Source organism: Salmo salar, chromosome 18 (genome assembly GCF_965601325.2).
Source record: "Salmo salar chromosome 18, fSalSal1, whole genome shotgun sequence".
NCBI lineage: Eukaryota > Metazoa > Chordata > Actinopteri > Salmoniformes > Salmonidae > Salmo > Salmo salar.
The window spans coordinates 99,849,122-99,871,855 of NC_138308.1; the positions used below are offsets into that span (position 1 = coordinate 99,849,122).

Here is a 22,734-nt window from a genome sequence, read left to right on the forward strand (position 1 = left end):
TTGGAAACTCACTTGATCGTGATGGTTGTCTTGGGGGATGTTTTTTGTTATCTATGAAAAATATTTTGATAATCTCAATGAAAATGTGCTGATGACATAGTAACACCTTTATGAAGCGCGGAGGAAAATGCAATTTTGATCATTTATATAAATAAGGATAAGACATTGTACTTGACAGAGAAAATAACATCTGATGTGTACACTAGTATGTACATGACTCACCGACCAGGAGTTGAACGACAGGTCTCTGAGTGCTGCTCACTGTTGGAATGAAGCAGGTGTAGTTTCCAGCATCAGAGAGAGTAACTCCTGTTAGTTTCAATGAGACGTTTCCGTTCTTCAGTTCTTCTTTAAACAGTGACGTCCTTCCCTTGTAGGAAGGATTCTGGTCCTCTTCAGAGTCACGATGGTCGCGGTAACAATGCGCCTCTTTTGGCTTCAAGTCTGGTCTGAGCCACTCCACTGTGTGGCTCGCAGCATTCATAGTGGGTTTCAGGAAACAAGGAAGGATGACATCACCACCCGCTACGGCATGAATCCTGGACATTGGAGCAACAACCTGAACCTGACCTGAAAAAACAAAATCAGAGTGAATATCTTTAAGACCAAATAGTCTAAATGTTGTATAAAACTTTTCAAAAGAAGTTTAGTATGGTAATATAGTAGAGTTTAGTACTTAGTAGCACATTTTGTATTTGTCGTGAACAGACTCACGTGCTCACAAAATACTACTATTTTACCCAACAGAGCAGACTGATCCGTGGAAAATGAACACCAAATTAGACCAGATTCAACAGCTGGGCGATAGTGAAATGTAAAAACAACAAGTTGTTTATATTGAAGGGAGAAATAATTACAGTATTCACCATCTGGATGTCAGTGACATGCACGTTGTATGTATATACATGCTGTAGGTATATACTGCTGCATTCAAGACAATTGGGAACTCATAAAATAAAAAATAAGTGAAATCATTATGTCGCCGGCGTTAACTTTTTCCAACTTATTTTCCTTACCAAAACATATGGAGCATGAACGGCAAGCTGGCAGCACAACACCGGGACACAGCGAAGGATGTAGCGAATATCAGGGTGACAGCTAAAGCACAGGGCTTGATTTTCACTGAAAACGCACAACTAGTTACAGCATTAACGTCTACATTTGTTAGATAAACCTCAACAATCACTCCGATCAAAACAGAATGATTCTGAACACTGACAAACTTTCCTTGCGCCAAGAACCATAGAGGGTTCTTCCTGATCTCGTATTACCTCTAGGTGGGAATGCAGTCAGACCAGCCGGTAATACGCTTGTCCCCCCGCGACCGGTTCATACATCAAACATCCTCTATTCAGGATGCGAAGGTGATAGTTTTCTCCTTAACGAGATTTTAATGGCTCGGTGAAAAAACGTGTACTGTCAAAATAAATAATTCCCACCACCGTGCTAGGGTGGCTAATGCTACTTCCTGATGTTGCCAATGTTCATTTGATCTGAAAAATCGGTGGTGGATTATTGAGAGAAATGTCAACAAACATCAATGACATCACACCTGCTAAGATCTGCATGTTCCCACCTCATCTATAACTACTACTACTACTACCACCACCACTACTACTACTGCTACTACCACTATACCCATACCGTTTGTCTCACAACAACATCCCTCATCCCATGGAGTTTTCCAGTGCTTGTAACCAGTGGTGACCCGTCATTCAGGGCAGATGGGGCTCTCTCTCATTTTCTGTTGTTGTTTTGCATGTTATTTTGGCATTAATGTGTCACATATCAGTTTGCACACAATGTCAAAAATAAATACAAACATCATTGAGTTAATAAAGCCTCCAAATCCAGAGAATACCAGACTTTGTTGACAAAATGATGACAACATTTGCCCACGAAGGACCGCCACGCCACCTTCCTGTTCAAGTGAGCACAGCCCAACAAGGGGAGTCCAAAATGTATTATATGCTGCTGCATAAAAGATGCCAGGGAGATATGTATACTGTAGCTAAGAAAGTAATACTAAGTGTATGCATGTTGTGTAGTAAGCTGTTAGCAGCCCATGTGCCACACATTAATAATTTGGTCTATTTTTTTCCTCTTAATTATATTGTTTTTGCCCCACCAAGATTTCCATGCTAAAATCGCCACGGCTTGTAACACATATGGCCTCAAAACTGCACTAATCTGTTTCTCTCTGTTTCTCGCCCAAATGTTTTAAATTAGATACATCATGTTACCTTCTACTCCAGTCGGTCGTTGTTTTTTTCCTTCTACAAATTAGTGAACTAGGCCTTTATTACTCCAGCTGACAGCAAATAAACTTTCTCGCAAAATCTTCCTGCGGCCCCTCATGAGGAGTTCAGATTTGGGTATCTCACCGCACCCTCATATGCCATGTCTTGAAATATGAAGAAAGACATTAAAAGTAAACTTACATCATAAAACTTCTGCAGGCCAACTTTCTAACTCCACCCATAACTTCCAGAAGGGATTAATTATTTAGTCATTATTAGTTTTACACGTAAGACATGACTCTGCCATTGTGCTGTAAACATTTTGAATTGTGTATCATATAATACATTCTATACATTAGTTTATACTGGATTAAGCGTACATTTTTGTTCGTTATGTTCCAACACTCCCTCCCTCTTGTGCCAATATCAGATATTTTGAAGTCTGTGTTCCAATAGTTTGTATTTTTTTTCTAAGAGATTGTCAGTTGGCAAGGTTTGTCTATCTTACCATATTTTATATTTATATTTTATATTTATTTATATATATCTTACCTATCATATGACTATCCTTTTTCTGACTCAAATAAATATCAATTCCCTCAATTGTGTTTTAATAAGACAGTGTGCATATTTTTCAGTTGAATCACAAACCAACCAGTTGAGTCACAAACGCACCAGGCACCAGGTTGGAAGACCAGTCAGTCTGGTAAAAGTCCTCCAAAATCGTCTACATGGCTGGCTGCGTTTTGCTACCAACGGAAACTTCTGGAAGATTGCCCATTATTTTGTTTCTCTAACGAACCAGAATTCGGAGGCAGTGGGAGAACCGATTCAAGTAAAAACACTGCTCAAAAAAATAAAGGGAACACTTAAACAACACAATGTAACTCCAAGTCAATCACACTTCTGTGAAATCAAACTGTCCACTTAGGAAGCAACACTGATTGACAATACATTTCACATGCTGTTGTGCAAATGGAATAGACAACAGGTGGAAATTATAGGCAATTAGCAAGACACCCCCAATAAAGGAGTGGTTCTGCAGGTGGGGACCACAGACCACTTCTCAGTTCCTATGCTTCCTGGCTGATGTTTTGGTCACTTTTGAATGCTGGCGGTGCTTTCACTCTAGTGGTAGCATGAGACGGAGTCTACAACCCACACAAGTGGCTCAGGTAGTGCAGCTCATCCTGGATGGCACATCATTGCGAGCTGTGGCAAGAAGGTTTGCTGTGTCTGTCAGCGTAGTGTCCAGAGCATGGAGGCGCTACCAGGAGACAGGCCAGTACATCAGGAGATGTGGAGGAGGCCGTAGGAGGGCAACAACCCAGCAGCAGGACCGCTACCTCCGCCTTTGTGCAAGGAGGAGCAGGAGAAGCACTGCCAGAGCCCTGCAAAATGACCTCCAGCAGGCCACAAATGTGCATGTGTCTGCTCAAACGGTCAGAAACAGACTCCATGAGGGTGGTATGAGGGCCCGACGTCCACAGGTGGGGGTTGTGCTTACAGCCCAACACCGTGCAGGACGTTTGGCATTTGCCAGAGAACACCAAGATTGGCAAATTCGCCACTGGCGCCCTGTGCGCTTCACAGATGAAAGGAGGTTCACACTGAGCACGTGACAGACGTGACAGAGTCTGGAGATGCAGTGGAGAACGTTCTGCTGCCTGCAACATCCTCCAGCATGACCGGTTTGGCGGTGGGTCAGTCATGGTGTGGGGTGGCATTTCTTTGGGGGGCCGCACAGCCCTCCATGTGCTCGCCAGAGGTAGCCTGACTGCCATTAGGTACCGAGATGAGATCCTCAGACCCCTTGTGAGACCATATGCTGGTGCGGTTGGCCCTGGGTTCCTCCTAATGCAAGACAATGCTAGACCTCATGTGGCTGGAGTGTGTCAGCAGTTCCTGCAAGAGGAAGGCATTGATGCTATGGACTGGCCCGCCCGTTCCCCAGACCTGAATCCAATTGAGCACATCTGGGACATCATGTCTCGCTCCATCCACCAACGCCACGTTGCACCACAGACTGTCCAGGAGTTGGCGGATGCTTTCGTCCAGGTCTGGGAGGAGATCCCTCAGGAGACCATCCGCCACCTCATCAGGAGCATGCCCAGACATTGTAGGGAGGTCATACAGGCAGGTGGAGGCCACACACACTACTGAGCCTCATTTTGACTTGTTTTAAGGACATTACAGCAAAGTTGGATCAGCCTGTAGTGTGGTTTTCCACTTTAATTTTGAGTGTGACTCCAAATCCAGACCTCCATGGGTTGATAAATTGGATTTCCATTGATTATTTTTGTGTGATTTTGTTGTCAGCACATTCAACTATGTAAAGAAAAAAGTATTTAATAAGATTATTTCTTTCATTCAGATCTAGGATGTGTTGTTTAAGTGTTCCCCTTATTTTTTTGAGCAGTATATGTTATGAACATTATGAATAGATTCTCCAGTTCCAGTCCCTAGCGAGAACAACTATCGCTCTGCCCTCAGTTTAAGTCAGAAGTTAACATACACCTTAGACAAATAAATTTAAAAACTCAGTTTTTCACAATTCCTGACATTTAATCCTAGTAAAGATTCCCTGTCTTAGGTCAGTTAGGATCACCACTTTATTTTAAGAATCTGAAATGTCAGAATAATAGTAGAGAGAATGATTTATTTCAGCTTTTATTTCTTTCATCACATTCCCAGTGGGTCAAAAGTATACATACACTCAATTAGTATTTGGTAGCATTGCCTTTAAATTGTTTAACTTGGGGCAAACGTTTTGGGTAGCCTTCCACAAGCTTCCCACAATAAATTGGGTGAATTTTGGCCCATTCCTCCTGACAGAGCTGGTGTAACTGAGTCAGGTTTGCAGGACTCCTTGCTTGCACACACTTTTTCTGCCCACAAATGTTCTACAGGGTTGAGGTCAGGGCTTTGTGATGGCCATTCAAATACCTTGACTTTGTTGTCCTTAAGCCATTTTGACACAACTTTGGAAGTATGCTTGAGGTCATTGTCCATTTGAAAGACCCATTTGCGACCAAGCTTCAACTTCCTGACTGATGTCTTGAGATGTTGCTTCAATATATCCACATAATTGTCCGTCCTCATGATGCCATCTATTTTGTGAAGTGCACCAGTCCCTCCTGCAGCAAAGCACCCCCACAACATGATGCTGCCTCCCCCGTGCTTCATGGTTGGGATGGTGTTCTTCGGCTTGCAAGCCTCCCCCTTTTTCCTCCAAACATAACGATGGTCATTATGGCTAAACAGTCATTATTCCATTTTGTTTCATCAGACCAGAGGAAATTTCTCCAAAAAGTACATTCTTTGTCCCCATGTGCAGTTGCAAACCGTAGTCTGGCTTTTTTATGGCAGTTTTGGAGCAGTGGCTTCTTCCTTGCTGAGCGGCCTTTCAGGTTATGTCGATATAGGACTAGTTTTACTGTGGATATAGATACTTTTGTACCCGTTTCCTCCAGCATCTTCACAAGGTCCTTTGCTGTTGTTCTGGGATTGATTTGCACTTTTTGCACCAAAGTACGTTCATCTCTAGGAGACAGAACGCATCTCCTTCCTGAGCGGTATGACGGCTGTGTGGTCCCAAGGTGTTTATACTTGCGTACTATTGTTTGTACAGATGAACATGGTACCTTCAGGCATTTCGAAATTGCTCCCAAGGATGAACCAGACTTGTGGAGGTCTACACATTTTTTATCTGAGGTCTTGGCTGATTTCTTTTGATTTTCCCATGATGTCAAGCAAAGAGGCACCGAGTTTGAAGGTAGGCCTTGAAATACATCCACAGGTACACCTCCAATTGACTCAAATTACATCAATTAGCCTATCAGAAGCTTCTAAACCCATGACATCATTTTCTGGAATTTTCCAAGCTGTTTAAAGGTCCAGTCAACATAGTGTAGGTAAACTTCTGACCCACTGGAATTGTGATGCAGTGAAATCATATATATTTAATCTGTCTGTAAACAATTGTTGGAAAAATTACTTGTCTTGCACAAAGTAGATGTTCTAACTGACTTTCAAAAACTATAGTTTGTTAACCTGTTGGGGCTAGGGGGCAGTATTTGCACGGCTGGATAAAAAAATGTACCCGATTTAATCTGGTTACTAATCCTACCCAGTAACTAGAATATGCATATACTTATTATATATGGATAGAAAACACCCTACATTTTCTAAAACTGTTTGAATGGTGTCTGTGAGTATAACAGAACTCATTTGGCATGCAAAACCCTGAGACATTTTCTGACAGGAAGTGGATACCTGATGTGTTGTATTACCTTTAAACCTATGCCATTGAAAAACACAGGGGCTGAGGAATATTTTGGCACTTCCTATTGCTTCCACTAGATGTCACCAGCCTTTACAAAGTGTTTTGAGTCTTCTGGAGGGAGATCTGACCGAACAAGAGCCATGGAACGATGATGGCCCATTAGACACCTGGCGCGCGAGTTCATGTTGGGTACCCTCGTTCCAATACGTTATAAAAGAGTATGCATTCGTCCACCTTGAATATTATTCATGTTCTGGTTAAAAAAGGCCCTAATGATTTATGCTATACAACGTTTGACATGTTTGAACGAACGTAAATATATTTTTTCCCCTCGTTCATGAAGTGAAGTCCGGCGGGCTTAGATCATGTGCTAACAAGACGGAGATTTTTGGACATAAATGATGAGCTTTTTTGAACAAAACTACATTCGTTATGGACCTGTGATACCTGGAAGTGACATCTGATGAAGAGAATCAAAGGTAATGGATTATTTACATAGTATTTTCGATTTTAGATCTCCCCAACATGACGGCTTGTCTGTATCGCAACGCGTATTTTTCTGGGCGCAGTGCTCAGATTATTGCAAAGTGTGATTTCCCAGTAAGGTTATTTTTAAATCTGGCAAGTTGATTGCGTTCAAGAGATGTAAATCTATAATTCTTTAAATGACAATATAATATTTTACCAATGTTTTCTAATTTTAATTATTTAATTTGTGGTGTTGACTTGACTGCCGGTTATTGGAGGGAAACGATTTCCTCAACATCAATGCCATAGTAAAACGCTGTTTTTGGATATAAATATGAACTTGATAGAACTAAAAATGCATGCATTGTCTAACATAATGTCCTAGGAGTGTCATCTGATGGAGATTGTAAAAGGTTAGTGCATCATTTTAGCTGGTTTTATGGTTTTGGTGACCCTGTCTTTGAATTGACAAAACATTACACACAACTCTTGTAAATGTACTGTCCTAACATACTCTAAATTTATGCTTTCGCCGTAAAACCTTTTTGAAATCGTAAAACGTGGTTAGATTAAGGAGATGTTTATCTTTCAAAGGGTGTAAAATAGTTGTATGTTTGAAAAATTTGAATTTTGACATTTATTTGGATTCAAATTTGCCGCTCTTGAAATGCACCTGCTGTTGATGGAGTGCACCACGGGTGGGACGCTTGCGTCCCACCTAGCCCATAGAGGTTAACAAGAAATTTGTGGAGTGGTTGAAAAACAAGTTTCAATGACTCCAACGTAAGTGTACGTAAACTTCTGACTTCAACTGTATATCAACATAATATTCAGGGCTGTCTAATTACAGTATAATGCAGTATGTTTCTTAGTGAAGTCTGTCCTCAGATACAGAGAGCTGTGAAAAGCCTGTCTGCAGACGAAGAGGTCCCAGTGAATGCCCCAAGAGAATAAAGGTACATCCTTGTATACCATGGATTATGTGTACCTATGTTAGCAAATTTTGTAAACAAAAATACAGTTTAAAAGTCACACAATGCATAAACCTATTACAAGTGGATAAAAAGTTTGGTCAAGGGGCGGCAGGTAGCCTAGTGGTTAGAGCGTTGGACTAGTAACCGGTAAGGTTGCAAGATCGAATCCCTGAGCTGACAAGGTACAAATCTGTCCTTCTGCCCCTGAACAAGGCAGTTAACCCACTATACCTAGGCCGTCATTGAAAATACGAATTTGTTCTTAACTGACTTGCCTTGTTAAATAAAGGTAAAATAAAAACCGATAGTCGACTGTTCTTAAACATTTCTTCCATATATAGACAACTATATTTTTTTCCTATTTTTGAATAAAACCAACTAGATGGTTGTATTATGCTGTTTGATAACAAATTACTTGAGGGAGATCAAGGTAACCAGAAAATAAATTATAAAAAATCTGACCCGACCATCCTCCTGCTGGCTTTCGCAGATTCTGATTCTACTGAAGTTGACGGTAATCGGCTACACGAGGAGGAGTCGGCAACAAATAGCCAATAGCTGTGTCTGTCCCGAGCTCACTGGCGCGGGAAACTGCCCAGAATATTTATACAATGTTGCATGTTCACTAGCGCAAGCGTCGGGACGGACCCTGTTGGGCTGCATCACAGCCTGGTACGGCAACTACACCACCCTCAACCGCAAGGCTCTCCAGAGGGTGGTGTGGGGGCAAACTTCCAGGGGCAAACTACCTGCCCTCCAGGACACTTATACCACCCGATGTCACAGGAAGGCCAAAAAGATCATCAAGGACAACAACCACCCGAACCACTGCCTGTTCACCCTGCTATCATCCAGAAGGCGAGGACAGTACAGGTGCATCAAAGCTGGGACCGAGAGACTGAAGAACAGCTTCTATCTCAAGGCCATCGGACTGCTAAACAGCAATCACTAACTCAGAGAGGCTGCTGCCTACATTGAGACCCAATCACTGGACACTAATAAATGGATCACTAATCACTTTATACAATAATAATATTAATAATGTTTACATCATGTTTTCATTACTCATATCGCATTTTATACCATCTACTGCATCTTGCCTATGCCGCTCAGCCATCGCCTATCCATATACTTATATGTACATATTCTCATTCACCCCTTTAGATGTGTGTGTATTGGTAGTTGTTAGATATTACTGCAATGTCGGAACTAGAAGCACAAGCATTTCGCTACACTCGCATTAACATCTGCTAACCATGTGTTTGTGACCAATAAAATTTGATTTTGAATAGTTGATTCAATGTTTAAAGTTCGTTGCAGACAGGCGAAGCCAATGTGATTTATAGGATATTTATCAGGATATTTTCTACCTGCGGGCTGCAATGTTTTTATTTGTTGGTTATTTTACAATAATTGGAAATGGTAATAGAAGTTACTTTTTAGGTTTTTATCATTTTCATTTTGACAAAGAGATATGAAGACATTATTACAAATGAAAACCAGAACTGGCAGATGGGTAGAAATGGTAAGATAAATTGGCATTCCACATGAAAGGTTGCCAACTCATAGTGTAGCCCATTACCGGCAACTTCAGGAGAGGAATGGCAGAATATGTGATAGCCACCAGGAGGAGAATGGTCGGGTCAGGTAAAGTTTTTTTTTTCTTCTGGAGCCTTCTTGAGGCATTAAATCGTAAGCGTAACCTCTCTAGGGTAGGGGGCAGTATTTTCATGGCCGGATGAAAAACGTACCCAAATTAAACGGCCTACTACTCGGGCCCAGGAACTGGAATATGTATATGTATTTAACCTGTTAGGGCTAGGGGGCAGTATTTACACCGCCGGATAAAAAACGTACCCGATTTAATCTGGTTACCACTCCTACCCAGTAACTAGAATATGCATATACTTATTACATATGGATAGAAAACACCCTAAAGTTTCTAAAACTGTTTGAATGGTGTCTGTGAGTATAACAGAACTCATTTGGCAGGCAAAAAACTGAGAAGGTTTCATGCAGGAAGTGGCCTGTCTGACAAGGTGTCGTTCTTCTTGTCTCTGTTTATTGAAGAGTGAGGATCTTAGCTGTCCCGTGACACTTCCTACGGCTGCCATAGGGTCTCAGAAGGCGGTAAAAAGCTGAATCGTGGCTTTGCAGGCTCTGGCTGAAACAAAGTAGCGCGTTTGGGTAGTGGCTGGTTACAGTACTGTGAGACTCAGGCTCGTGCCCGCGTCGACCGAAAGCTTTGTTTACTTTCCTCTGTTTAGCTAAATGGACATTCCCGGTCGGAATATTATCGCTTTTTTACGAGAAAAATGGCATAAAAATGGATTTTAAACAGCGGTTGACATGCTTCGAAGTACGGTAATGGAATATTTAGATTTTTTTTGTCACGAATTGCGCCATGCGCACGACCCTGATTTACCATTTCAGATAGTGTCTGGGACGCACGAACAAAACGCCGCTATTCGGATATAACGATGGATTATTTGGACCAAACCAACATTTGTTATTGAAGTAGCAGTCCTGGGAGTGCATTCTGACGAAGACAACAAAAGGTAATCTAACTTTTATAATAGTAAACCTGATATTGGTGAGTGCTAAACTTGCCGGGTGTCTAAATAGCTAGCCCGTGATGGCTGGGCTATGTACTTAGAATATTGCAAAATGTGCTTTCACCAAAAAGCTATTTTAAAATCGGACATATCGAGTGCATAGAGGAGTTCTGTATCTATAATTCTTAAAATAATTGTTATGCTTTTTGTGAACGTTTATCGTGAGTAATTTAGTAAATTGTTAGTAAATTCCCCGGAAGTTTGCGGGGGGTATGCTAGTTCTGAACGTCACATGCTAATGTAAAAAGCTGTTTTTTTATATAAATATGAACTTGATTGAACAAAACATGCATGTATTGTATAACATAATGTCCTAGGTGTGTCATCTGATGAAGATCATCAAAGGTTAGTGCTGCATTTAGCTGTCTTCTGGGTTTTTGTGACATTATATGCTAGCTTGAAAAATGGGTGTCTGATTATTTCTGGCTTGGTACTCTGCTGACATAATCTAATGTTTTGCTTTCGTTGTAAAGCCTTCAGGTAAAGGTTTTTTTCTTCTAAAGCTTCTTGAGGCATTAAATCGTAAGCTTAACCTCTTTAGGGTAGGGGGCAGTATTTTCACGGCCAGATGAAAAACGTACCCAAATTAAACGGCTTACTACTCAGGCCCAGGAACTGGAATATATATATATATAAGTCGATTTGGAAAGAAAACACTCTAAAGTTTCTAAAACTGTTTGAATGGTGTCTGTGAGTATAACAGAACTCATATTGCAGACAAAAACCTGAGAAAAATCTAAGCAGGAAGTGAGAATTCTGGTGCTTGTAGTCCTTTCAAGTCATTGCCAATCGAACACACGGTGAGTTAGGGTTCATTTTGCACTTCCTAAGGCTTCCACTAGATGTCAACAGTCTTTAGGAAGTTATTTGAAGCGTCTACGATGAACAGAGACTGAATGAGAAGGCTGAGAAGCTGGTGACCCCGGGGAGGAGACGCGCATTCACGTGAGAGGTTGCTCCACGTTCCAAAACGTTTTTCAAGACACAGGAACCGTCCGGTTGAAATATTACTGAATCTTCACGTTCTAAAGGCCCTAAAGATTGATGTTTTACGACGTTTGACATGTTTGAACGAACGTAAATAAAAAATTTAAAAAACTTCCATAGTCACATTTTCGGCGCACTTACGACATTTTGAGTAGCTTACTGAACGCGCGAACAACAAGGCGCTATTTGCACATAAATTATGGATTTTATCGAACAAAACAACATTTGTTGAATACCTGGAAGTGCCTTCTGATGAAGATCATCAAAGGTAAGTGAATATTTCTAATGCCATTTAATATTTTAGATGACTCCAACATGGCGGCTATCTGTATCGCCTAGTGTATTTTTCTGAGCACAGTACTCAGATTATTGCAAAGTGTGATTTCCCAGTAAAGTTATTTTGAAATCTGGCAATGCGGTTACATTCTTTCAGTAGATGTTAATCTATAATTCTTTGAATGACAGTTTAATATTTTATCAAGGTTTTTGAATAGTATTTTTGTTAATTGTAGTGCTGATTCACCGGCAGTTTGAGGCTAAATATTTTCTGAACTTCACGCGCCACTGTAAAATGCTGTTTTTGGATACAAATATGAACTTGATAGAACAAAAAAAAATGCATGTATTGTGTAACATGATGTCCTAGGAGTGTCATCTGATGAAGATTGTCAAAGGTTAGTGCTTCATTTAGCTGTGTTTTGGGTATTTGTGATGCATGCTAGTTGATTAGAAAATGGCTGTGTGGTTACTTTTGTCTATGTACTCTCCTAACATAATCTAATGTTTTGCTTTCGCTGTAAAGACTTTTGGAAATCGGACAACGTGGTTCGATTCAGGAGAAGTGTATCTATAAAATGGTATAAAATAGTCCTATGTTTGAGAACTTTGAATTATGAGATTTTGTGGTTTTAAATTTGGTGCTCTGATTTCTAACTGGCTGTTGAACAGTGCGGGACGATTTTGTCCCACATACCCGAGAGAGGTTAAAGCATCAGACGAGCTCAATGCCTATAGTTGATTTTATTAAAACACATAGGGTGTAATATATACACACACACACACACACACACACACACACCACTTAAAAATTCAGAGAAATTGAAAGGTCGAAAGAACAGATAACTCAGTCGACCAAGATTAAAACCAAAAACATGAGACAATATATTGTCCAGATACAGATAGAGCCATTCTGGATCTAAAGAAAAGACACCCTGATACTACTGGTCAGAGATACAACATCAAAACTCAAAAGAACAGATGTATAGACACTGATTCAATGGCATTGAGGAGTATACCACCTCAGTCACCGGCTTCATCAAGAAGTGCATCGACGACATCGTCCTACACAGTGACCGTACGTACATATCCCAACCAGAAGCCATGGATTACAGGCTACATCCGCACCGAGTTAAAGGCTAGAGCTGCCGATTTCAAGGAGCAGGACGCACATAAGAAATCCCGCTACGCCCTCAAACGAACCATCAAACAGGCAAAGCGTCAATACAGGACTAAGATTGAATCCTACTACACAGGCTTTGGCGCTCGTAGGATGTGGCAGGGCTTGCAAACTATTACAGACTACAAAGGGAGACCCAGCCGCGAGCTGCCCAGTGACGCGAGCCTACCAGACGAGCTAAATGCCTTTTTTGCTCGCTTTGATGCAAGCAACACTGAAGCATGCATGAGAGCACCAGCTGTCTGGACGACTGTGATTATGCTCTCTGTAGCTGATGTGAGCAAGATATTTAAACATTCACAAAGCCGCGGGGCCAGACGGATTACCAGATCATGTACTCAAAGCATGCGCAGACCAACTGGTAAGTGTCTTCACTGACATTTTCAACCTCTCCCTGACAGAGTCTGTAATACCTACATGTTTCAAGCAGACCACAATAGCAACCTGCCTAAATGTTTACCGCCCCGTAGCACTCACGTCAGTAGCCATGAAGTGCTTTGAAAGGCTGGTCATGGCTCACATCAATCAACGCCATCATCCCGGAAACCCTAGACCCACTCCAATTCGCATACCGCCCCAACAGATCCACAGATGACGCAATCTCAATTGCACTCCACACTGCCCTTTCACACCTGGACAAAAGGAATACCTACGTGAGAATGCTGTTCATTGACTACAGCTCAGTGTTCAACACTATAGTGCCCACAAAGCTCATCACTAAGCTAAGGACCCTAGGACTAAACACCTCCCTCTGCAACTGGATCCTGGACTTCCTGATAGGCCACCCCCAGGTGGTAAGGGTAGACAACAACACATCTGCCATGCTGATCCTCAACACTGGGCCCCCCAGGGGTGTGTACTTAGTCCCCTCCTGTAGTCCCCTCCTGTAGTCCCTGTTCACCCACGACTGCGTGGCTAAACACGACTCCAACACCATCATCAAGTTTGCTGACGACACAAGTGGTAACGATGAGACAGCCTATAGGGAGGTCAGAGACCGGCCAGTGTCTCTCCCAGGGAAAGGCGGGCCGAACAGGCCCCCATTTACATCTTTTCCCTCTCGGGAGACTGAAAAGATTTGGCATGGGTCCCTAGATCCTAAGATAATTCTACAGCTGCACCATCGAGAGCATCCAGACCGGTTGCATCGGCACCTGGTATGTCAACTGCTTGGCATCTGACCGTAAGCCATTACAGAGGGTAGTGCGTACCGCCCAGTATATCACTGGGGCCAAGATTCCGGACTATTTACATTGACAACCCCCCCCACCCCTCCTTTGTTTTTACACTGCTGCTACTCGCCATTTAATATCTATGCATTATTCCTACCTACATGTACAAATTACGACTAACCTGTACCCCCACGTATTTACTCGGTACCCCCCTGTATATAGCTTGTTATTGTTATTTTATTGTGTTACTTTATCATTTTTTTAAACTTTAGTTTATTTAGCAGTTCTTGAACTGCATTTTTGGTTAAGGGCTTGTAAGTAAGCATTTCACGGTAAGGGAAAGGGGGATACTAGTCAGTTGTACAACTGAATGCATTCAACTGAAATGTGTCTTCCACATTTAACCGCTATGAATCAGAGAGGTGCGGAGGGGGCTGCCTTAATCAACATCCACGTCTTCGCCGCCTGGGGAACACCTGTTGTATTCGGAGAATGTGACAAATACAATTTGATACTACTGATCAGAGATAGAGGTCTAATGTGTAGACACTACTGTGTGTAGGTCAGAGATACAGAGGTCTAATGTATAGACACTACTGTGTCGTGTCTTTGGGGGTACCATTAAACGGAAGATATGTTTATCAATTAGCTCCCTGTAATTATTATCACGCGACTAAACTGATTAATCGTTTAATTGTAATTACCTAGGAGATCGGGGCACCAAGGAGAATATTCAGATTACAAAAGCTATAATTTTCCTAATATAACTTTCCTGTACTATAATATTCTATTATAGAATAGGCCGATTATCTTCTGGTTTAAATGGTGTATTTTACCTCGCGTCCAGTCTCATTCCAAAACGTCGTAAATTGTTGTATCTGCACGAACCCAGTCTTTACTAAAATCATCCATACATCAATTGTCTTAAAATCATTTATTTACTACACTAAGTAATTAACAGAAAACATACAAACAGTAATTATCGTCACAAAGGATTGGTAGGGTAATGTGAGCTAATGGCTAACAGGCGTGGTTGGTCTGTTAGACAATGGGTCATAAACGGTCAGCTGAGAAGTTACACAGAGTTCATTAATATTAACAATTGACAATTGAAGGCTCACTCATTCGGGAACAATTGCAATCAATATATATTTACGCTCAGTGTGTCGTTCTGATTCTTGTTGGAGAGTAGTTCTGATGGAGAGTCTCTCTCTCGGTTAGAATGGATCTTTCAAAGCGACATTCATTAATGTCGTCATCGAATGGTGGTTTCGTTGGTCTTCGCGTTCGATGATATAATTTACTTAGCTGCAGACTAATAATTAATATCAAAGACTTGTTCTTATTCTGTCGGTATCAATAGTCTAAAAGTTAACCACGTGGTATGGTTCACTTTCAGTAGAGTACTTGGCTGGTCAAACCTCTGGCCATAGAGTGTAGGCCTGGTCTGGAGAAATGTAAATCAGGGAGTGTTTTATAGTGCCCATCGAACAGGCTGGTCAAATGACGCCTGGTCCTGTATATGTCCCTGGGGCGTGCCTATGACTGAGTTAGATTTGGTTACAGAAATACAATTCTATCACATTACATCAGTACATAGTATCTCAATGTCTTACAAAAGCTTTATCCTTATTAATACATTCCATACACCCATATGAGGCAAGTCTTAAACTGAGTCTATTATATAAACAGTTTTATGGTAATATGGCTATATTGTCTCTTCTGAGTATCACAAAATTGTACCAAAAGAGGCCAACGTCATGACTACTGTGTGTAGGTCAGAGATACAGAGGTCTAATGTATAGACACTACTGATCAGAGATACAGAGGTCTAATGTATAGACACTACTGTGTGTATTAGCACATTTATATTTTTGTTCAGTGTAGTTAGTTAGCAGAGAGCACAGGTCATGAGAGAACACTCTGGCTATGTCCCACATCGCACCCGGTCAACTACATAGTGAACTGCTGCTGATCAGACTCCTGGTCAACAGTAGTGCTCTTTATAGGGAATAGGCTGCTATGTGGGATGTAACCTGTGACTTCCATTTAGTTCACCATCTGGTTTTAGGCCTCTTCTAACACACTGTCATGTCCTCACCTATTACACCCCCCATCTGGTCTCAGTCCTCTGATAACACACTGTCATGTCACCACCTATTACACCCCCCATCTGGTCTCAGTCCTCTGATAACACACTGTCATGTCACCACCTATTACACCCCCCATCTGGTCTCAGTCCTCTGATAACACACTGTCATGTCACCACCTATTACACCCCCCATCTGGTCTCAGTCCTCTGATAACACACTGTCATGTCACCACCTATTACACCCCCCATCTGGTCTCAGTCCACCAGCTCATCATTTGAGGTGTGACATCAAATACCAGACGTACAATGAGGACAGACTCATACACTTGATACTCCGGCCATCCTACAATCTAAGCTTGATGCCCTCAATGAACCTACCAGATATAATCCCAAATCAGTAAACACGGGCACCCTCATAGATATCTTCCTAACTAACTCGCACTCCAAATACACCTCTGCTGTTTTCAATCAAGATCTCAGCGATCACTGCCTCATTGCCTGCATCCGTAATGGGTCTGCGATCAAACGACCACCCCTCATCACTGTCAAACGCTCCCTAAAACACTTCTGCGAGCAGGCCTTTCTAATCGACCTGGCCGGGGTATCCTGGAATGATATTGACCTCATCCTGACAGTAGAGGATGCCTGGTTATTCTTTAAAAGTGCCTTCCTCACCATCTTAAATAAGCATGCCCCATTCAAAAAATGTAGAACCAGGAATAGATATAGCCCTTGGTTCACTCCAGACCTGTCTGCCCTTGACCAGCACAAAAACATCCTGTGGCGTTCTGCATTAGCATCGAATAGCCCCCGCGATATGCAACTTTTCAGGGAAGTTAGGAGCCAATATACACAAGCAGTTAGGAAAGCAAAGGCTAGCTTTTTCAAACAGAAGTTTGCATCCTGTAGCACAAACTCAAAAAAGTTCTGGGACACTGTAAAGTCCATGGAGAATAAGAGCACCTCCTCCCAGCTGCCCACTGCTCTGAGGCTAGGAAACACTGTTACAACCGATAAATCCACTATAATTGAGAATTTCAATAAGCATTTCTCTACGGCTGGCCATGCTTTCCACCTGGCTACCCCTACCCCGATCAACTGCCCGGCACCCTCCACAGCAAGCCGCCAAAGCCCCCACCATTTCTCCTTCACCCAAATCCAGATAGCTGATGTTCTGAAAGAGCTGCAAAATCTGGACCCCTACAAATCAGCCGGGCTAGACAATCTGGACCCTCTCTTTCTAAAATCATCTGCCGAAATTGTTGCAACCCCTATTACTAGCCTGTTCAACCTCTCTTTCGTATCGCCTGAGATTCCCAAAGATTGGAAAGCTACTGCGGTCATCCCCCTCTTCAAAGGGGGAGACACTCAAGACCCAAACTGCTACAGACCTATATCTATCCTACCCTGCATCTCTAAGGTCTTCGAAAGCCAAGTTAACAAACAGATTACCGACCATTTTCATTCACACCGTACCTTCTCCACTATGCAATTTGGTTTCAGAGCCGGTCATAGGTGCACCTCAGCCACGCTCAAGATCCTTAACGACATCATAACCGCCATCGATAAGAGACATTACTGTGCAGCTGTACTCATCGACCTGGCCAAGGCTTTCGACTCTGTCAATCACCACATTGTTATTTGCAGACTCGACAGCCTTGGTTTCTCAAATGACTGCCTCGCCTGGTTCACCAACTACTTCTCTGATAGAGTTCAGTGTGTCAAATCGGAGGGCCTGTTGTCCGGACCTCTGGCAGTCTCTATGGGGGTGCCACAGGGTTCAATTCTTGGGCCAAATCTCTTCTCAGTATACATCAATGATGTTGCTCTTAACTGCTGGTGATTCTCTGATCCACCTCTACGCAGACGACACCATTCTGTATACTTCTGGCCCGTTCTTTGGACACTGTGTTAACTAACCTCCAGACGAGCTTCAAAGCCATACAACTCTCCTTCCGTGGCCTCCAACTGCCCTTAAAACGCAAAAAAAAAATGCATGCTATTCAACCGATCATTGCCCGCACCTGCCCGCCCATCCAGCATCACTACTCTGGACAGCTCTGACTTAGAATACGTGGATAACTACAAATACCTGGGTGTCTGGCTAGACTGTAAACTCTCCTTCCAGACTCATATTAAGAATCTCCAATCCAAAATTAAATCTAGAATCGGCTTCCTATTTCGCAACAAAGCATCCTTCACTCATGCTGCCAAACATACCCTTGTAAAACTGACCATCCTACCGATCCTCGACTTCGGCGATGTCATCTATAAAATAGTCTCCAATACCCTACTCAACAAACTAGATGCCGTTTATCACAGTGCCATCCGTTTTGTCACCAAAGCCCCATACACAACCCACCACTGCGACCTATATGCTCTCGTTGGCTGGCCCTCACTTCATACTCGTCGCCAAACCCACTGGCTACAGGTTATCTACAAATCTCTGCTAGGTAAAGCCCCGCCTTATCTCAGCTTGCTGGTCACCATAGCAGCACCCACTCGTAGCACGCGCTCCAGCAGGTATATCTCACTGGTCACCCCCAAAGCCAATTCCTCCTTCGGTCGCCTTTCCTTCCAGTTCTCTGCTGCCAATGACTGGAATGAACTGCAAAAATCTCTGAAGCTGGAGATTCCCATCTCCCTCACTAGCTTTAAGCACCAGCTGCCAGAGCAGCTCACAGATCACTGCACCTGTACATAGCCCATCTGTATACAGCCCATCTATCTACCTACCTCATCCCCATAGTGTATTTATTTATTCTGCTCCTTTTGCACCCCAGTCAGTTAAGAACATAATTCTTATTTACAATGACGGCCTACACGGGCTAAAACCCGGACGACGCTGGGCCAATTGTGCCCCACCCTCTGGGACTCCTAAACACGCCCAGATGTGATACAGCCTGGAGTCGAACCAGGGTCTGTAGTGACGCAATGAAGTGCCTTAGACCGCTGCACCACTCGGGAGCCACAGTTGACCATAATGTCAACATTACTAGTTAACTAGTTAACGTAATGACATGCTGACCCAGTTAACTAGTTAACGTTAGCTACATAAACCTGCATCTGGATGATCTAAGATGATAGCAAGTTGAGAATAACACCATATAACTTCACATCGTATTGCTAACAACGTTATATCACTTCAGGATGTATCTTTGCTAGCCGGCTTACATTGGGTTTACTAGCTAACTTAGCTAGCTCGGTAGCTGAGCTTTCTGAAGCTAGCTAAGCGATGGTGTGAGCAACTCACCTTCGGATGTTGTAGAAAGACAGCAGAAGCACAGCCAGCATAAATGCAAACCATAACGAGAAATGATATCCATTTTGACAAGCAATGTTACGTTTGATGCTGGTTGTTACTAGCGATTTTAGTTTCAAACACACGTTCCTTCCTCTTCAGTCTAAAGACGTTCTTCCTCTTCCGTCTAATGACGTTCTTCCTCTTCCGTCTAATGACGTTCCCAACAATGTGCTTCTTCTGAGGTTTAACGGCGGTTGGCTTCCAATTTGTTGCATTACCGCCACCTACTAGCCTGGAGTACAACTCCCTTATACTTTACTTGAAAAAGAAAAAATGTTACTGAATAAATACCCTACCATCTAACACTATACTCACTAATTTCAAAATTAAATAGAATAAAATTAACACCCCCCTACTCCACTAATTAAATGTATTTCCTACCTCATGCCATCACCCTGAAAGGATGGGACATCACCACTTAACACACCCTGTTACTCTTTCTATTGTCAAGTCTCCCACACACCCAAATACCTCTCTGCAGCTGCCACCACAACCTCTATTTCCTGAGACTTCAGATCCATGCCTGCTGTACAGTTCATAACCATTGCTATAAATGCTAAAAATCCAATCTTACTGAAACGTATTTCACATTTTGCCCTATCCCTCTGTACTGGTATATCTCCACTACTCTCACCACCCCTTAACCCATCTTCCTCTACTTTCTTCACTGCCTCAGCATATGACAACTTCTGCACTACTACAACCCTGGAATCCTCAACCTGCCTTTCTCGCACGGGACATTTCTGATCCCCAGCTCCATGGGCACCCCCACAATTAACACAATTAACAATTAACATGACCCTACTCTTTTTATCACCCACCGTGAAGCCACAAATGGATCAGCCAAAAGGCAAGAGTCCACTTTTTCCATAAACTTCACTCCTACTGTCACAGACTCATCTTTTTCCTGATCCTCGGTCATACCTCGGTCTCTGATAACTTTACTACACCTACCACCTCTGATACTTCACCCTCATTCACTTCCATTTCTCCTCCTGTCTTCAGCTCCCTCTGCTTACACTTCCTACCATTCTTCTTTAACAAACCATCTCCCTTTTTCCCACCATTTTTATACAACTCCAGCTCCCCCTCTTCTTCCCTCCCTCTCTTAGACCTCTTCTCCCTCTCTTTTCCCTCATCTTCTCCGTTTTCCACGTTCACATCTCCTTATGTTAATAGTGCTGCTCCATCCCTGACACCCATCTTGGACTTGCTCTCTCTAGGGACTCCATTTTCCCCTTCCAGAGTTCTGCTCATGTCCCCAATGTGTATTGTCGCCACCAAATTGACGGTTTGAAACCCCAAAATGTAAAATCCATGCGGAATAGTGAAACTAACTTAATCCATCCTAATTAAAATAGTACACTGCCAAAACAAACAAACTCCCACTTCTTCCTTCTTGTAGTTCTCCATATCTCCCTTTTCAGGCTCTAGGGCCTGAGAGGGTGGTACGGCTCTAGGCCTGAGAGGGGGTCCGGCTCTGGCCTGAGAGGGTGGTCCGGCTCTGGGACCTGAGAGGGTGGTCCGGCTCTAGGACCTGAGAGGGTGGTCCGGCTCTAGGGCCTGAGAGGGTGGTCCGGCTCTAGGACCTGAGAGGGTGGTCGGCTCTAGGACCTGAGAGGGTGGTCCGGCTCTAGGACCTGAGAGGGTGGTCCGGCTCTAGGGCCTGAGAGGGTGGTCCGGCTCTGGGGCCTGAGAGGGTGGTCCGGCTCTGGGGCCTGAGAGGGTGGTCCGGCTCTGGGACCTGAGAGGGTGGTACGGCTCTAGGGCCTGAGAGGGTGGTCCGGCTCTGGGACCTGAGAGGGTGGTACGGCTCTAGGGCCTGAGAGGGTGGTACGGCTCTAGGACCTGAGAGGGTGGTACGGCTCTAGGGCCTGAGAGGGTGGTACGGCTCTGGGACCTGAGAGGGTGGTACGGCTTCTGCCAATATGCCATGCAACTCCTTCGCTGACAAATCTTTCAGTCCCAGGAACCGCTCCGCCACATCCTCAATGATTTCAATTTTCCTGGACCTTCTCTCCACCTTGGCAGTGCCATTAATCACCATAGCCATAAAAACCACAAAGTCCACCTTCTTAACCTTTAAAATGTCTGCATCCTGCAGTGTAGGCCTATCCACTACCATGGGCTCTTCTGATCCACCATTCAACCCCTCTACCCTTTTCCCAGCTGCTGAAATGCTCTGGACAGCCCTGGCTTTGGCCACCTCATTCTGTTTCCCCCTTGTGGGGCGTTAGGAAGACGTGGCTTCATGGTTCCCACCACAATTACAACATGTCACATGTTCATCACTTTTATAACACATAATATGGTCCTTTCCACAACTTGGACATCTCGGCTTCTCCCTTCTGCAAACACTTGATACATGACCAAAAGCTATCACAGTGATCCCACTGCATTGGTCTTGGGATAAATGCTCTGCCTCTGTAGTTAATATACCCCAACTGCACTGGAGAGACTCCATATCAAAAAACAAAAGAACAGATCAACTCTTCACTTTTTCTTCATTCACCATGCGATTCATCCGACGTCCATCAATCACTCCAGGAATATTTTTAATCTCTTCAACATCGACTTCCCACTAGACTCCAGATATTACCCCCTTGAGAGGTTCCCTTTTCCTAAGAAACACGACACTTCAAACGTATCAAACTGGTGAGACGCATCACACATTTCTTCTGTTCCTCAGAAGCACAAAAAATCTTAACAAGACAGCCTCACTCTACCCAGAACTCTCTCCACCAGAAGATAGAAACCTGGAATGGAGCATTTAGAAGATACTCAAGGCCCTGGGGGCTGTAGGGGAAACCTGGAATGGATCATTTAGAAGATACTCAAGGCCCTGGGGGCTGTAGGGGAAACCTGGAATGGAGCATTTAGAAGATACTCAAGGCCCTGGGGGCTATAGGGGAAACCTGGAATGGAGTATTTAGAAGATACTCAAGGCCCTGGGGGCTGTAGGGGAAACCTGGAATGGAGCATTTAGAAGATACTCAAGGCCCTGGGGGCTGTAGGGGGAACCTGGAATGGATCATTTAGAAGATACTCAAGGCCCTGGGGGCTGTAGGGGAAACCTGGAATGGAGTATTTAGAAGATACATGAAGGGAAGTGAATGAAATGAAAAACAGAGTGGTTGTGAT

At 43.2% G+C, this 22,734-nt stretch overlaps 1 protein-coding gene across 4 annotated transcripts in view; it reads right to left on the minus strand.

The window, feature by feature from the left end:
* LOC106583397 (butyrophilin-like protein 2) overlaps nucleotides 1-22,734 on the minus strand; it is a 428,110-nt gene that overhangs the window by 170,048 nt on the left and 235,328 nt on the right. For 2 of the 4 annotated variants that reach the window (XM_082965415.1, XM_082965414.1), the window contains exons 1-2: nucleotides 19,543-19,732; nucleotides 223-570 (exon numbers count right to left, since the gene is read on the minus strand). The exons of 1 other annotated variant lie outside the window; for it this stretch is intronic. In XM_082965415.1, the coding sequence (XP_082821541.1) occupies nucleotides 223-570; nucleotides 19,543-19,615 (421 nt within the window). In that variant the 5' untranslated portion in view covers nucleotides 19,616-19,732. Of the gene's footprint in view, nucleotides 1-222; nucleotides 571-19,542; nucleotides 19,733-22,734 lie in introns of those variants that run through there. One more of the 4 variants, XM_082965416.1, reaches the window with a different exon arrangement.